This window comes from Salminus brasiliensis, chromosome 20 (assembly GCF_030463535.1).
Source record: "Salminus brasiliensis chromosome 20, fSalBra1.hap2, whole genome shotgun sequence".
Classification (NCBI taxonomy): domain Eukaryota; kingdom Metazoa; phylum Chordata; class Actinopteri; order Characiformes; family Bryconidae; genus Salminus; species Salminus brasiliensis.
In genome coordinates this window covers 8,738,527-8,756,417 of record NC_132897.1, presented here as the reverse complement: position 1 = coordinate 8,756,417, position 17,891 = coordinate 8,738,527, and the positions used below count along the sequence as shown (strand labels likewise).

Sequence of the window (17,891 nt, the reverse complement as noted above, 5' to 3'; positions counted from 1 at the left end):
GGGAGGCTATATGGAGCACTAGGGTGGTAAAGCAGCATCACTCAGCACAGTAGAAGAGTGGAGGAGGAGGTTGGTGGGGTGGGGGGGGGGGGCGAGAGAAAGGCACTGGGGCTCTGCCTTTGACTCATTGCCTTTTAAGGCTAAGACGCCCATAGAGCATGAGTCAGCACTATTTAAGAAGAAACGTAAAAACGTCAGTAATCTGCTCGCGCGTCCGATATTAAGGGGGGGGGGGGGGGCTAAAGGGGGATGTGTGGAATTATAATATATAAATAATGTATGTCAGACATACGCCCTTGTAAATACTGCAGGAGTTGAGCTCGCCCGACTGTCTGGTCTTTTGAAAAGCTGTGAAACTGTGTCAGCCAGAAAAAAAGGAAGAAAAAGACAAATTGTTCTTCAACAAAAGCTCGACACCAGAAACTTCTCACAGATTCTCACTGCAGTCTGATCTTCACTTTATCTCATTCCTGAAACTTTTTCTTCTCTCCCCTCCCCGAGATCCAGAATCAATAATTCTTGCTTTGAGGCGATTCTTCACCCCCCCCGCCCCGACACGTTCTCCAAGACAGCCCAGAGTACAGAAGTGCAGAACACAGTGCTCTTCACTTCATGCTTGTAAAACCAGCATCTGTGAGGTTGACAGCTGGGATGCGAGCGCGAGATGGAGAGATTGCATGGTCACATGTATGACGTCCCTAGAGAGGAGAGAGACTGCAGTCCGGGCTCGCTCTCTCTCTCTCTCTCTCTCTCTCTCTCTCTCTGTGTGTGTGTGTGTGCGTGTGTGAGTGTGAGGAGAGGGAGGAGGCTCCACACTGCCCACTGGAGGACGGACGCAGCTATGCCGCAGTGAAACGTCCTGAGAAGAATATTTGTTGGGACGTCGTTATTATGCTTCCCACACTCCTACAAATAAAAGGAGCGATGCCATTAAAGAACCACTTTTAGAAGAGAGATGTGCGAGTGGGAAGAACCTGCACTTGAACGGGTTCTTTACCAGTTTAAAGGTTCCTCATGCAGTTCTTTTACATTGTTTTTTCAGAGAAGCTCTCATCAGGTGAAGGCTCAGTGAATAAGTAAAGAACCTTTCCATCACTTGAAAAGGATCTTTTCCAATTTTAAGATTCTTTACACTCATGCATCTTACACACCATGCATCTCCATTACAACATGGTTCTTTAGGGAACCAAAGGTACTGAAGAACCCTCGTCAAGTAATGGTTCTTTAAATTGGCAAAGAAGTTTTACATCACCTGTAAAGTTTCTTTTGACACTCACATATCTCCAATACAACATGTTTTTTTTTTTTTTTATTAGAGATCCAAAAGTGGGTAAGAACCCATGTCAAGTAAAGGTTGTTTAATTTACATCAAGTGAAAATGTTCTTTAATAATTTAAAAGGTTCTTCACACTCACTGTTACAAAATAGTTATTTAGGGAACCGAAAGCATCTTTACCAATTTAAAAAAAAAATCTTTCAATCAAAAGTGGTTCTTCTACAGCATCACTCAAAGAACCCTTTGAGGCACCTTTATTTTTAAGAGTGTACTGGGAACAGTTTTACATAAGAAAATAAGGAGCTCTCGACAGCTTCAAGACCAGGGCCAATGTGCACATCTTTATTTTCAAAGACAGGTTACATTATTCAAGGTACAAAATGCCACAAGTTTCTCGCTGAGGACGAGACCAAACACACACACACACACACACACACACTCCCAAAAATACTCTTCACATAAAAATATTCTGGCCTTAAATCACTGAAAACTAAAGACACCATGTTGTTTTAGAGCAGCTGAAAAAGGCCACTTTACTGTGCCATTATGAATGAGTTCTCCAGTTTTATCTACCACTCCTCACACAGCAGCAGGAATTAATAAGGCTCATCATTAAGATGAAAATGAATCATAATAATAACACTAATAAAAAATACCAGAGCTGCTTCAGCAAAAAAAAAACAACATATAATAAAGTAAGTCAGTTTTTCACATTTAATGCAGATAAATACATGAACGTCAAATGCTGAAAATGGTATTAGGAACTAACTAGTCGGTACCAGTTTCTAACTGTGTAGATCAGGGCTGCTCAATCCTGGTCCTGGAGATCTACCACCCTGAAGAGTTCAGACCCAACAGAGCTAACTAATGTTAAGTTGCTCCTGAAGACCTTAATTATCTGGATCAGGTGTGTTAGATTCGGGGTGCTGAACTCTACAGGATGGTAGGTCTCCAGAACCAGGACTGAGCAGCCCTGGTGTAGATACACATCTAATAACCATAGTTACACATTAAATCATCAACAACAACAAAGTAACTAGTATTACTAGTATGTGTTCGCTGTTCCAGATGAATCACAGTACTGCAGCTTGGGTAAATACATGTAGATCATTGCTGTACAGTGAAAAACATGTGGCTTTACAGGAGAAGACAGATGTTTTTAACTCTGAATAGAAGTCAATGTTAAAATAAAGTCTCTTAAAGCAAATTTATCATTTCTATTGGTCCACTCATCCAGAATTATTTACACAGTCAAAATTGAAAACGAACAAAAACGGAGATACATGTTTTTCATCGGACAGCAGCAATATTAACTTTAGTTCCGACTTATGTAATTACCACAAGCTCCCATTAGCTGTAACCTCTTATATATGGTTATACATATTTAATAAGAGAAGGGTAGTTGTATTTAAATGAACTGCTGCATGTCCTATTGATTATGGATATGTACTAGTGTAACTCCACATCTGTAATTGCATAAGCTGTACTACTGCAGTGCACCTGTAACAGCAACATTAGTAGTTATCAGTTATGTGATTGTTATTGTAATTGTCACTAATAACTGTATAATCACACATTTAAAAACTATGCAATAGCATCATTTCTGATGCATTCACTGCTACAGATGCATTACAGTAAGACAGCTTGTGTAATCACAGATGTGTATCAACTTCAGTTTCAACTCATGCAATTGCACAAGCGCTCACCTGCTGTTTATATATGGTTATACACATGGCATATTATTATGGTTGTATGTATATGAACTGCTGTTTTGCCTGTTACAGCTATAACAATAATTACACAAGTAAAAACTGATGCTGATGTACATGTGTGGTTCCATAAGTTGTGCTACAATAATGCATCTGGAACTGTGACTACATCGCTATATTACATTGTTGTTACATGATTGTTAATGTGTAACTACACAGTTATTAGCTACACAGTACTTACAAACGGGACCAACTAGTCCCCAAGTAGTTACACCATAACTTGTACCAAAGTAAACACTGTTTGTAATGCACATGGATGTTATATAAAGATTGTGAGCTTTAGATAAAATGGCTTGGAATCTTGAGTTCACCGAGCACTGTAAAATAAATGTGTACAGTCTAGTATTAAATCTGTGTTCGGTCACATCAGAAAAATTCTGAAAGCATGTTAACAGATTAGCAGATGTCTTGCTCAAAGTATTTAAACAAAAATCCCAGCTCAAAGATGGTTTAGCAGTCATTTCAACATAAAACAAATTCTCAATTCTCATCAGTCTCGATTCTTACGAGACACATTAAAAGACAATCCATTTTTCATCTCAATAATTTAACTGCGCTCTCGGTGAAATATCATATCAATATTACAATACGTATCAACATTTTACAAGCTTATCTCTGCACTCAGCTGCACAGTAGCTGTGACAGGGCTCAAAATATGTTAAATGCCACAAGCAATGATGTCGCCGAGTGCCCTGGTGGGAAACATTAGGGCATAGAAACCAAAATCAATCACAGCGAACTATGTCACTATTCAAAAAATGCTTGAACCGTGAGAGCCTGGGGAAATAACGATTAACGCAAGGACACAATGTGACTAAACCTTACAAGCTGAAATCGCGATAAAGAAAAGCGGACTCGGTTATGCTCAAACTACTGGAAAGTCCTGTGCTCTGGCACGGATTTGAGAATAGCATCCGGATAGCAATAGGCGATCCGAACAAACTTAATGATGAGGTCCAGTAAAGGCCATTAACAAACAGGCCAAACATGGTCCAAGAAGGTTGGACTACCTAGCAGAATGCTCCAGAATGGTCCTTTTCTAGTGTAACTGAAGGGCACTGAAAGGCAGTGATTCAAGGGTTGACAGCTAAGCTGGCACCCATAACTTATGGGGTAAACTGTTCGGTAAGATTACATACAAATATGGGGTCAGTGTGAGTTGGAGTGTGTTAGTCCATCAACAAATTAGGGGGAACACTCAGTCTTTAAAAATCTCTTAGAAATAACCTCCTTATACATAATATTTCCATAAAAATAGATTTCTTTGACCATAGTAGTCAGATTTGTGTTCTTTCGCTTATTAAAACATGTCGTCACCTCTCACACATGCTTTCTACTTGCCGTAAGAGTGGAAAAACTCCACTTACAAGTCTCTGACCTTATAACTAGGAGTTTCATTAAGTTTGACATTAGGAGTCTCTTCACAGCAAATATAACAAAAAACAGGAAAGACGATAAACAAATAAATTAAAGTTTCCTTCAAACTCTGGCAGGAGTTTCTCTATATTACAATTAGGTCTCTCAGAAGGGTTTCGCAAAGCAGCTCTCTCCTGCTATACGAAGGGCCGATGGCTTTTGATCTTCCACCTTTTGGAGCGGACCCGGAAGAAGAAGAACATGAGCATGAGGAACACGCACGAGAAGGCGTAGAGCAGCACGCACAGGCTCATGTCCAAGCTGGAGAAGCCGAGCCCCAGAAACGAGACACCGGGCCTGGGATCCTTTTGGATGCCGGAGCCTCCATCACCAGCTCCATTGAGGTCAGTTTGCTTCTGATGTTTAGGAGAACTGTCAGCAGATGGCTTCAGTCCTTTTTTGTGAATATGGGACTGGGTTGCAGCTATGGCTTTGTTAGGAGCAGGAGGGCCTGGTTGTGGATGGCTATCGCTGACGTATTTGGGGGAAATGTTGGCAGCGCCGTAGTGTTGTTTGAGAAAAGCAAGCACCATGTCTTCATTCCACACATGAAGCCCATCCTGCTCTTCATGGCACGTAGGGCAGAGGTCAGGGGTGGGCCATTGTGTTTTAGGAAACATGGGGTCTTCACTCATTGATCCTACACAGAATAAACAATGATCATTTTACATTTTATACCATCTCAGGTAAATCAAATTAGCCATAACATTATCTCCACCTGCCTAATATTGAGGAGATTCCTCGTGCAATCATAATCTGAGCATTTGATGCATGGACTCTACAAGACCTCTGAAGGCGTTCTGTGGTATCTAGCATCACTGAGCCTTAGATACTCAATGACCCTGTTGCTGGTATATTGCTTGTCCTTTCTTGGACCACTTTTGGTAGGTACTGCCATAAGACCTGCCTGATATTTCAGAGATTTGCAGACCCAGTCATCTAGGAATCACAATTTGGCCTAGATCCTTAAAGTGGCTCAGATTCATAATGCTTGCCCATTTTTCCTGCTTTTAACACATCACCTTCAAGAACTGACTGTTTACCTGCTGCTGAACATATCCCACCCCTCGACAGATGCCACTGTATATGATGATCATTGTTACCGGTACTGTTACTATACTAATGGCTGATCTGTGTATTTACAACCTTCAAACAGAGCAGGGTTATTCAATTCCAGAACAGTTAGTGATTTCCCTTATTAAACACATGAGTTGAATCAGTTGTGTTTCAGCAGGGAAATCATCCAATTGTTCAGGACCCATCCAATTGTTGAAGAACCCGGAAATATGAATTAAATGACTATTAAAACTGATTCTAATGTCAAAAGAAATTGTGCCAGCAAACTCCATTCTATTCCTATACCTTACCTGCTAGTCTTGCATTAACCTGGTTATGTCTCCTCCACAGCCAGAGCACAGCCTCATCCAGAGATTTCACCTGGCTTATAGATTCCTGTGCCATCTCCTCAAAGTGCTTGCCACACTCGCGGCAGCCAAAGAAAGTCCCAATGTAGTGGCGCATTGTTTGAAGCACCGCCAATGGATCATCCTCTAGCGCTGAGGGAAAGAGTAATGGGTCACCAAAAGGAAAATTAGAGCTTTGGCTTGAGCAATCAGAGCACAATCTCTCCTCTCCACAAAGTCCCCTTCAAATGTGTCGACCATTCCAAAAAACAACTGAGGTATAAATAACTGTGAATGAGAAAGAAATACACTAGTATTTCCTAAAAGTATAACCCAAAAAAAAAAAAAAAAAAAAACAAGAAATGGGAATGCCTTCTCCTAAGCATTGACAAACCAAGCATTTTACTTAGTACAATTCAGGGAAACCTTGCTTCTTAATATACATGTATAAAAAAAAACAAAGACACAGGCATCTTAGTCACTTGTTGGAGGAAAAGCTGAAAGCATTTGGCTGTTGGTACCAGTGTTGGCGAGAGCGTCTGGCCGGCTGGCAGCCTGCACGGTGAGCACGTGGAACAGAGTCCAGAGGGAGCAAGGATATCCTCGCAGAGCCACACTGCTGCCCTGGCAGCCCACCCACTGCACATGCTCACTCAGGTACAACCCGGAGATCTGACACAAAACAGCAAGGTTCAACAGTTACAAAACTGTCACATACTTCCCTTCACTACATCTGTCACTGGCTGAATTATTGTACAGACACCTTCTGGATTAGTGTGGATATCTTCTAAATACTGTACATATTTAAGTAAGAGTTCGTTTATGAATTAGTTCATATTCAAATTTTGAGCTAAGGTCAAAAATGCCCACTCAACAGTTCTCGATAATTTGGTCCACATGGCCAATTAGACATTTAAAAATGCTTAAAGTAAAATGACTCACCCGCATTTTGTTGTTGGCCAGGTCCAGGATGGCATCGTAAGGGATCTTCTCCAAAGGTAAACTGACCAGCCACTCCAGCAGAGTCTCCAAAAGCTTAACCACAGACTGGCGCCCAGGAAACAGCTGCAAGCAGAAAAGGAACATGGTGCAATAAGACGACATGGCAGCAATTCACACAATGGGGAATGACAGTGTCTTGGGACTTATAGCTCCTACCTTAGCCACCACTGTGACAAAGTCTTTGAAGGTTTTCAGCTCCTCTCCCTCCAAGGTCTTGTGAGTTGCCAGCTCCACTCTCAGTAGATAATGCAAGCCAGACTCCAGGTCCACCATGTACACTTTAGACCTTTGAAGGTAAAGTTTACTTACTGATAATGTTTCAAATGAAGTTAGATAGGGCTTGAATTTTCAAGAAACATTAAGACATTCTTATCTCTTAAAGTCTCTTTCAAATCTGCAGGTTTAAAGTGTGAAAGTTTTTCAGTTCCTGCTGACCTGCATTTTGGCAGCTGTGTGATTTCGGTCACCATAAAACAAAGGTGTTATTCTGTGACAACCACTTACCTGGATTACAGTGCATCCGGAAAGTATTCACAGCGCTTCACTTTTTCCACATTTTGTTAGGTTACAGCCTTATTCCAAATTGTATTAAATTAATCTCTTTCCTCAAAATTCTACACAAAATACCCCATTATGACCATGTGAAAAAAGTTTTCTTGAGAGTTCTGAAAATTTATTAAAATTAAAAAACAAAGAAATCATATTTACATAAGTATTCACAGCCTTTGCTTAATACTTTGTAGAACCACCCTTGGCAGCAACTACAGCCTCAAGTCTTTTTGAATATGATGCCACAAGCTTGGCACACCTCTCTTTAGGCAGTTTTGCCCATTCTTCTTTGCAGTACCTCTGAAGCTCCATCAGGTTGGATGGGAGACGTCTGTGCACAGCCATTTTCAGATCTCTCCAGAGATGTTCAATCGGATTCAAGTCTGGGCTCTAGCTGGGCCACTCCAGGACATTCACAGAGTGGTCCTGAAGCCACTCCTTTGAGATCTTGGCTGTGTGCTTCGGATCGTTGTCCTGCTGAAAAATGAACCGTCGCCCCAGTCTGAGGTCAAGAGCGCTATGGAGTAGGTTTTCATCCAGGATGTCTCTGTACATTGCTGCATTCATCTTTCCCTCTATCCTGACTAGTCTGGCAGTTCCTGCTGCTGAAAAACATCCCCATAGCATGATGCTGCCACCACCATGCTTGACTGTAGGGATGGTATTGGCCTCGTGATGAGCAGTGCCTGGTTTCCTCCAAACATGACGCCTGGCATTCACACCAAAGAGTTCAATCTTTGTCTCATCAGACCAGAGAATTTTGTTTCTCGTGGTCTGAGAGTTCTTCAGGTGCCTTTTGGCAAATTCCAGACGGGCTGCCTTGTGCCTTTTACTAAGAAGTGGCTTTCGCCTGGCCACTCTGCCATACAGGCCTGATTGGTGGATTGCTGCAGAGATGGTTGTCCTTCTGCAAGGTTCTCCTCTCTCCACGGAGGAACGCTGGAGCTCTGACAGAGTGACCATCGGGTTCTTCGTCACCTCCCTGACCAAGGCCCTTCTCCCCCGATCGCTCAATTTAGATGGCCGGCCAGCTCTAGGAAGAGTCCTGGTGGTTCCAAACTTCTTCCATTTACGGATGATGGAGGCCACTGTGCTCATTGGGACCTTCAAAGCAGCAGAAATTTTTCTGTATCCTTCCCCAGATTTGTGCCTCGAGACTATTTTGTCTCGGAGGTCTACAGACAATTCCTTTGACTTCATGCTTGGTGTTTGCGCTCTGACATGCAGTCAACTGTGGGACCTTATATAGACAGGTGTGTGCCTTTCCAAATCATGTCCAATCAACTGGATTTACCACAGGGGGACTCCATTTAAGCTGTAGAAACATCTCAAGGATGATCAGTGGAAACAGGATGCACCTGAGCTCAATTTTGAGCTTCATGGCGAAGGCTATGAATACTTACGTAAATGTGATTTCTTAGTTTTTTATTTTTAATAAATTTTCAGAACTCTCAAGAAAATTTTTTTCACATGGTCATAATGGGGTATTTTGTGTAGAATTTTGAGGAAAGAGATTAATTTAATACAATTTGGAATAAGGCTGTAACCTAACAAAATGTGGAAAAAGTGAAGCGCTGTGAATACTTTCCGGATGCACTGTACATACTGGTGTGAATCATGAGTGGAAGTTATTTCATCACATGAAAAAGAACATTAAACCTTGTCCACCTTCAAAAACAATACGAGAGAATCACACTTACTTATCAAACTCTTTCCACACCTCGTTCGAGCCGTGGCCTTTACTGACTGTCTGTGCAGGCCGCTGGACTGAAGTTGACTGCTTTCTGTGCACTCTAGGTAGCAGCTTGAGGAAAGAAGAATAGAAAAAGCGAAGCCTCTTCTGCCTACGAGTACATCAGGGGACACCTATGAAACATCTGACAGGAGCACTACAGTATATATCATGGCTGTCATGCAAAAACCTTGCATCTCCTATTTTGCAGTTTTACTCTTTGGCTTAAAGTGAATCTGGCAGTTGTTCTTTACATTCCATCATAATCTGACAATGGATGGACCAATAGAAATGCTCCAAAATGACATGAAATAAAATCTTTCTACATTAACTTCCACTGAAAGTTAAGAAGGTTTTTCCTTCTCCTGTACAGCTGCTATTTGGAGGTACAAGGTTTTTACTTGACAATGATGATGTGCAACATATTTGATGCATCTTGCATACAAAGCAATTTACGAAGCAATTCTCAAAGGTAAATAAACATAATCCTGTGTAAACAAATTGCTGCAGCCTTACTGTATTATAATTTAATACATAATACAAAGGCAGCACAATGTGAATTACTGTTGAGCTGCAAGCCCTACATACAATGCAGCAGAGCACTATTTATACTGTTTGCACACTGGCATCACAGACCCTCAAAATAAATCTGGATAGCCAGTCTGAAGGGAGCTGAATTACTTACACTTCCATGACTGCATGTGTTCCATTGGGGTGGAAGAGGTAGGCTGTAGGGACTGTGGTGATGCCTAGCTTCTCCATGAGGAGCTTTTCTGAGTTCAGAGCTCTCTTCACTACAACACCCTGATATGGCATCAGGTCTAATATTACCTGTGAAGTGAAGTGAGAACATCAGAGAAAAGAGCAATAGGAGGTGTTGCACTGATTATTTCTAGTCCATTTCATCTTCTGCACTTTCGGCATGACAAACCTTATTTTATTGACAATAGTATTGGGACACCTGCTAATTAATTGTTTGTTTTTTTTCCAAAAAATCAAGGGTGTTAAAAAAAAATAAAATAAAAAAAATCTGCTTTTGTTAAAATAACTGAAATAATCTCTCCACTAGCTTTTGGATCACAGCTCTGGGGATCTGATTGCACTCAGTGACTAGCGGTACTGAGGTTAGGATGTTGGATTATCACCACCCCACCTCATCTCAAAAGTTCTGAATGGAGCACCATTATCATTCCAGGGTACATCGTTTCACTGCTCCACAGCTCAATGCTGGGGGGCTTTATACCCCTCTAGCTCACACCTGGTGTTACGTAGGGGCCAAAAGGTTCATTCTTATCTGCCAAGTCCTATTCTATTGGCAGTAATTCTTTACAGGGACTAGACAAGCTGTGTGTGTGTGCGCATTTGCACATCTACGTCAGCAATGGTTGCAACTTAAAGTAGCTGAATGCATTCATTAGAAGGGGTGTCCACAAAACATTTGGACATATAGCGCAGCATTTTGTTACAATAAGTGGTTCCATGCCTAGAAACCAACCCTCTATTCCAGGCTAGTGCAACACTTAACAGGCTGAAAACACTGTTCTTCTGTGACTAACTCCACCTCAATTAATGACAGTGATGTAGGGGTGGGCGGTGCCCTTTCCGAATGTCGATGCTCCCATTCAAAGTAGTGAGGATGTATGAAGAAGAAAAATCTGATTTTAAACTCTGCTATCCTCCACTGGTATGCAAAACAGCCTGCCGTCATTGTCCATACCTCTCTTCCTACGTAGGAGTCTCCATCCTCTATGATAACGGCAGTATAGTGCTCTGATTTTTGGCCCATCAAGGACAGAATGTCCTCGGTCCTGTGAAAAGCCCACAGAGGAACAATAATGGATGACAGTCTCTTTGTTGCTGAAGTTTGGAGTAAGGCACTGAATGTTCAAACTGCAGTAAGAACAGAGGCAGACGAGAGGACCCAGAGATCCCTAGCTATCCAAGCGGAAGCTAGCAAAGTAGTGGGTAGAGCCATGCATAAATATTTCAGTAGTTTTGTGTTTTGCTTAATGTGCTTATGAACAAACCTGGCAGGTTCCAGGGGAGGGCAGCTAGCAGGCCAGTCTTGCCTGGTGTGGTTTTGGAGAAAGTTTACCATCAGCTGTCGAACTGTCTGAAGCTCTCGATCAGCGCCTGTCAACCATCAACACAAACCAAAAGGTAAACAAATAACAGCTAGTTTAACCAGAGAAACGAACTTCTGTAATGAAATGTGAAATGCATATGAAATTCTACCACACCTCTGTATGTCTTTCCAATATCAGATGTAGTGACGTGTGCTTTGAAGTACTAGGGAACCAAAAAAGACAATTATTAAAAGCATGAACTTAAGATGGCAGTTGAAGTAGTCTCAGTCTTCATAAAACCTTCAACAGTTATTTAACAGACCTCTGCATATATAGTAAAAATATGTTCCCCAATTGGGTGAAGGAGTTAGGACAACTTTCTCACAGTCCATTAAATCACTGAACATCTAACCAGTTGGTTTCAGTTGGATGTTAGTCATGGAAACATGTTAGCACTTACTGAACGACTGCAACATACAGGGTACAAATGTTTGTGACAAGCTTTAAATAAAACACAGAATGAAGCTTAACCCATTTCATCTAAGTTGAACTTCACTGCCATTGGAAAATTAGGGCATTTGGGCATTCATGACTTACACTTAAAAAGCTTATGCAAGAATTAGGGTTTCTTGCTCTTGGGATTCCCCTATATTTGGGAGGTATAATTAAAGCTGTGAGCCGCTCAGTCAGTCAGTCAGTCAGTCAGTCACTGAAGGTGAACGTATAATTATACAAGTAATATCACAGGATTTTACACAATTGTGGCTTTGATATATGATATTTAGAACAGAGTGTTGCAGCTTTTGTGAGCGTTGTCCTGCCGGCTTCACCAAACATGCACAGTGCAATTGCTGGTGAGTCGAGCCCAGAGTGGGAATTATGGACACTGTTGTCCCTTTTACAAGTCAGTGGAGCATCATATGGATTTTGAATCTTATTTTAAGGTACATATGCCACATAATGTTGCTGTAAGGCCCAACTCTCACAGTCACCATTCACCACTTGCAAGTAATACACATCCATTTGAGACTTTGTGTTACATGACTTTTGGGAAAAATGCCCCAGTTTTGTGGCTTCAGTTTTCTAATATTACACATATTTTAACACAGCTAATTTAGTCTGACAGAGTGAATTATTCAATAAGTCTGATTCCAACATCAAAACATACCCGGAACGTAGGGTAGAAGTGGATGCTAAACTCTTTACATATGTCGAAGTTCTTCTCGTGTGCGCAGTCCAGAACTCCAATGCGGATGGCCTGAGACCAATCTGTGGTGTGAGAGAATTCAGACTCAAGTTAAATCCTAAAACATGTTACTTTCCTTCCCCATCTAAAGGACATCGTTGAATTCAGACATTTCCCAAGTTCCCATAAAGGCAGTTTTGCATGACAAAGTACAAGCCGCCTCTTTGCCTCTTTAAGAACAGGCCTCAGCAGAAACCGAAGTTAATCATAGTGTTTAATCATAGTGCATCTGGTGTGTCATAATAACTGGTTGGGTCTATATGTTCAGCTTCTTCTGTGTAATCTTTAAATGCAGAAAGTAGCACTGAATCAACATGTGGTTTAATACAGAAAAATATGCAATAAAAAAAAAAGAAGTTAAGAGGAGCAGATGGGGTGTGGAGAGATGAACCCTTGGGAATAACTGTGGCAGTGGGTGGTTTGTGTGAAATCCTGAATTTAGAAGAAAAGGTGGGGGTAAAAAAAAAAAAAAAAAGGGGGGGGGGGTAGCCAGAGGGCATCATGAGTCTCTAGGATCCCCTCCCGATCCCTTGTGGTTTATTCTTCACCTGCTGGAGTGCATTTCTGGTCTTGTGGGGGAATGCACGCCAGGGTCGGGCGGGACAAAGGGGCCATGCAACCTCTATTGTGAGGGTAACAGCTGGTAGGCGGCCACTCACGAGCCACCCAGCTGGCAGCTTGTTGAGACTTAACATATTCAACAGCACACACGGTCGCCCTCCATCAATCGCTGAAAAAGACCAAATCCAACCTCTTCTTGACGAAATGTGCAAAGTCTGCATTCCAACACATTTTCATTCCTGTTCCTTACATTTTGATTTTCTAGTTCAGGGTGAGACCTTCACAAGGGTGGATTGCAGCCTTCTGCCATGTCAGTATGTGGAATGTTTTAGGCTCCTAAGCACATAATTTAAAGCCCTTTCTCTCAGCAATAAGAGTACTTTACTTCCAGAAGCTCCGGAGCACATTACCACAGATGCAAGTAAACAAAGGAACAAGAATTTCTCATTTTGAAGAAAGTAGCTGAGAAAGCTTGGTTCAAGATTTCCCCTGGACACCCCAAGCCAGTGCATGGACTTGGTAAATCAGGTGAGCGGGTAATGGAACTGAACATCATCAAGCACTGATTTACCAAACCATGTGTTGAATGTAGGGATGTCCCGATCAGGTTATTTCCTTATTTTGATCCAATTAAAGTCTCTTAATGCTGAGTATTCCAATCTTTGTGTTTGTATAAATAATGCAGCCACACAGGTTTAGGAGCAGTTTCTATAATCAGACATTCTGGGCAGATTCAGTTGGTTTAGTTCAGACTTTTCTTAAAATGTTTTAATAAATCTTATAAGTCTGACTCTCCTCCCTGACCAATCAGCTCCTAGCTCCTTTACAACACTGTAGTCAACTCACTGTTTCAATCTGATAGCTCTTTATAACTCAAATACCCACCCAACAAAAGCTTAAAGCATGTATAAATGAACTTCCAAAACACACTACTCTTAAAAAAATGGGAGCTAAAGGTGTTCTTTTGGTTTCCAGGAAGGAATGTGTTTGCAAAGAGCAATACAAATTATAGAAGTGTGAAGAACCTCTTTTGATGGAAAAAGTTCCTTACCAGTTAAAAGGTTCTTCACACTGACATCTCTTCTGCAAAAAGAAAAGTTCTTTATACAACCAAAAGTGGTTCTTCTATGGCACCTGTTCATTCACTGTCTCTACTGTCCAGGGAAGGCTTTCTACTACTGCTTTGGAACATTGCTGTGAGGATCTGACTGCAATCAGCAATAAGAGCATCAGTGAGGTCAAGATGTTGGATGACCACCACCCCACCTCATCCCCAACTCATTGGTTTTGGATGGAGCACTAAGCATCATTCAAGAAAACACAGCCAGTAGGTTCATGTTTATCTTCTCCAGAGAGTCCTATTCTATTGGCAATACTTCTCTACAGTGATTAGGCAAGCTTTGTGTGTGCACATCTGTCAGCAATGGGTGCAACTTCGAATAGTGGAATGCATTCATTTGAAGGGGTGTCCATAAACATTTGGACATAGTGTTTATTGTGTAAAAAAATGCCCCTGAATCTCAGTTAGCAGGGGGGGGGGGGGGGGGTAGGGGGTCTTCTGCTTAATAAGCCATGATTTCATACCCCTTTACAGACACGTGTTTGAGAGTCAGATGACTTCCCTAAAGCATTCTCTTTTGAGGAAATCTCCCAAGAGTCAGGAATCTCCCAGAAAATAACCACAAAGATATAAAATATCCTAAAATATACATTTCCCATCCAGCATCTAGGTTGCTTTGGCAACTCCGACATCGCTAATGGATTCATCCTCATTTAGGCCAAATGTGTGAAACCAGAGACCTTTGCAGCATCATTACCCTCAGCTGCACCCAACACAAGATGTTTACTGAGGGCAAGTCAGTCCGGCCTGTTCACACAGACACATGGCACAGTCTGACACCGCTTTAATCAGTACAGTACTGGGCCTGGAAGGAGGTCTAATAAGCACAGAGGGGGCAAGGCTCTTAATCCAATTATTCATCCAAGGGAGGGCATTCAGCAGACCTCAGCATGTCCAAAGGTGGGCTTTCTCCTCTCTGCTTTCTCCAAGCTGCTTATTGGAGCGGTGCTTCTCCAGGCCATCGTCTCGGTAATCACTGGGTAAACTAGCAAACAAAGGGAGCACTGAGGTTTCCACACGTTTGTGTCTGGAGGGCGAGTCACATTCACAAGTTTCACACTGGTTCCCTGGGAAACTGCGGTGTGATTCTGAGGCGAAGTGATCACCAGGAGCTGGATTCTGCTGTACCTTTCAATGGGGACTGTGTGTGTTTATAGAGTGCATCAACTCAGATTAGACTGATTCAGTGCCGCCCTAGGCTTTAGAGGAGATACTGCTTGAGCAAAGCAGCCATTTATTGGTAGTGAAACACACACATACACAATATTTCAGAGCTACATCATAACCAAGTCTCCATTATCTGAGCAAGGGCTCGAGATCTAAACCTGATGGGTGTGGAATTAACAAGTCTATCATGTAAATAACATCTCATAAACATAATGAATCAATGTATAAACTTTCCTTATCAGTTAAAAAGTTCTTCACGCTCAGATTTCTTCTACCAAAATAGCTCTTTACACAACCAAAAGTGGTTGTCCTATGAAATCCCTCAAAGATCCTTTGTAGTATTGTTATTTTTAAGAATTCAGTGCTCTGATTAAATGCTTTTTATGGAAAACTATATGGAGAAAAGTACCTGGGCACCTGTTCAATCACTGTTTCTTCCGATATCAAGAGTATATATATATATATATATATATATATATATATATATATATAAATCATTTTAAGCACGGGCTCAAAGTCTGAATCTGATGAACGTGGAATTAACACATGATTATTGTGTAAATAACATATCATAATAAATGAATGTACAAACATTTTTATACCATATACACAAATACCATATTTTAGTACTCTAGTAATTTTTAATATTACACAGCCATACTGCTTTCTCCAAGCTCAAATCAATGGATTAAATAATGATGATCCAGTCTAGTGCTGGGTTTAGAAGATACACCGGTGGACTAAATGAGCTACATACTAAAAACAATGATTACAAAATACATAGAAATAATTTCAGACATAACTTTATACTGTATATTTCACAATGGGCCTCTCTGCCTTCTCCCATCTGCTACCAGATCAGAGATTAGACGATGACTGACTAATAGAGACACTTGTAGATCAAATGAGATTTATATTGAAAACTGAGACTGCCAGATATGAGAGCAGCACATCAGGACCATCATGGGAAAGCTCAGCAGCTGTACAAACAAAAAAAACAAGGTCTTATGGCCAGAAGGCGTGGAGGTGCTCACAGGTGCTGGCCAGATAGCTGGCTAAAACATCCCAAGTCGCCCATACGAAGAACAGCTGCAATGAAAGGCTGAGACGCTGCTCAACACGTGATCGACAAGACCTGGGCTGCGTCCAAAATCACCTAATAACACTACACTATGCTTGCTGTAGGTTTCTACTGAATGCATCGCTGAAGGCTACTGTTTAGGTCCACTGTTTAGTGGGGAATGTGCGCATTCGGACACAACCCGGAAGTTTAGTTTAAAATAGAGATGCAACGTAGACATAAGAGGTATCTGTAGACATAATTACCATTAAAACCGATTAGGATTCATTCCCAATGTGTTCACATTCCCCAGAATACACAACTAGCTCGCTAGGCTGCTCACTAGAGCTATCTACGTGCTGCTCGGCTACGCGCAGGAGGAAGGCATGCAGTGCCCAGTGAGGGCTAGCTAGCTATTAGCTATAAATGGAGAAACAGAGAGCGAAAACCATCCACCTTCCCCCGCTTCCTACCTTTAACATCGCCTGCCAGTGCTTTCCAGGTGGGTGAGTACTGGATACAGTGTCCACACCACGATGAGTAGAACTGGACCAGCCAGGCTGTAGAGGAGTTGAACAGGGTCTGCTTCAGACTATCACTCGTTAAAATTACCACCGGGTCCTCCTCGGTGTATAACCGAGTAGCTTGGCCGTACTTAAACGCGGCCGTAAAAATAGCAATTTTAAGGTAAAACAGGACTGCCATTCGGAATGAATTAACGCTGGTGTAGCCTGAGGAACACAGTCCCAACTCCATTAGCTGCGTTACTGCGCTCAGCCCAGGCTCTGCTGGCTACGCTTATGGAAACAACCAAGGCTGCCTTCGAGGACATCGTAGCGGCGCTCATTCAGCGCAGGGGCCCCACCTCTCGCCTGCGCTGTATTGGTGCAGCTGTGCTAGCTAAATGTAGGGGTATCAGAGCAAATAGCAGGCTATTCGTTATCCTTACACAGCGATGGAGTTGCACTTTTTTTGTTTTTTACTTTTTGATTTCGGCTGAAGTATAGTTTAAGTAGTATAATTTAAAGATCTGTGTAATGCATATTTCCTAGCAAAAAATATATAATTAAATAATTGTAAATAAACGACTAATGACTGACTAGTCATACATCCAGTATAATATAATGCTAATTACATTTTAGTAAAAAAAAAAAAAATATGTAAACACAATTATTTTAGTATAGAAAAAAATCTGTTTTGTTTTAAATTTGCATTACGATTTGTATCACTGGTGGCATTATAGGTAAAAGTGGCTTGCCATAATTACAGGGTGTGCATTTTTATTTCATTCTGTTATGTTGGTGATAGCATCTGTACAGCTGGATTTGATTGGTCACTTTAGAGCTTTAGTATTTTATTTTAGACCAAAAAAAAAAAAAAAAGCCCAAAAGAGAGCTGGACAACATGAATGAGCGGTTCCACTGCAGTTCTGTTATTTACTCATAACTTTTTTTGTTGAGCCATTTAATAATAAAAATAATAATAATAATAATTATACATATATTTTTTATTGACCCATAAGTC

The 17,891-nt window shown here is 41.4% G+C and overlaps 1 protein-coding gene across 1 annotated transcript; it reads right to left on the bottom strand.

Annotated features, from left to right (window-relative positions):
• Positions 1-1,590: 1,590 nt before the first annotated feature.
• On the bottom strand, positions 1,591-17,173 carry qsox2 (quiescin Q6 sulfhydryl oxidase 2). The gene is made up of 12 exons (XM_072664479.1): positions 16,841-17,173; positions 12,382-12,482; positions 11,388-11,436; positions 11,175-11,280; positions 10,865-10,955; positions 9,833-9,978; positions 9,116-9,259; positions 7,023-7,152; positions 6,807-6,929; positions 6,386-6,536; positions 5,829-6,017; positions 1,591-5,101 (listed from the first exon to the last, which is right to left on the bottom strand). The coding sequence occupies exons 1-12, from the start codon at positions 17,121-17,123 to the stop codon at positions 4,599-4,601; spliced, it is 2,016 nt and encodes a 671-aa protein (XP_072520580.1). The 5' UTR covers positions 17,124-17,173; the 3' UTR covers positions 1,591-4,598.
• Between the last annotated feature and the right edge of the window lie 718 nt (positions 17,174-17,891).

Coding starts and splice junctions, on each gene's coding strand:
- qsox2 (XM_072664479.1), bottom strand. CDS start 17,123: ATGGAGTTGGGACTGTGTTCCTCAGGCTACACCAGCGTTAATTCATTC. Junction 7,153..9,115: donor GTGTGGAAAGAGTTTGATAA/GTAAGTGTGATT, acceptor TTACCTTCAAAG/GTCTAAAGTGTACATGGTGG. Junction 5,102..5,828: donor GGTTAATGCAAGACTAGCAG/GTAAGGTATAGG, acceptor TATTCTGTGTAG/GATCAATGAGTGAAGACCCC.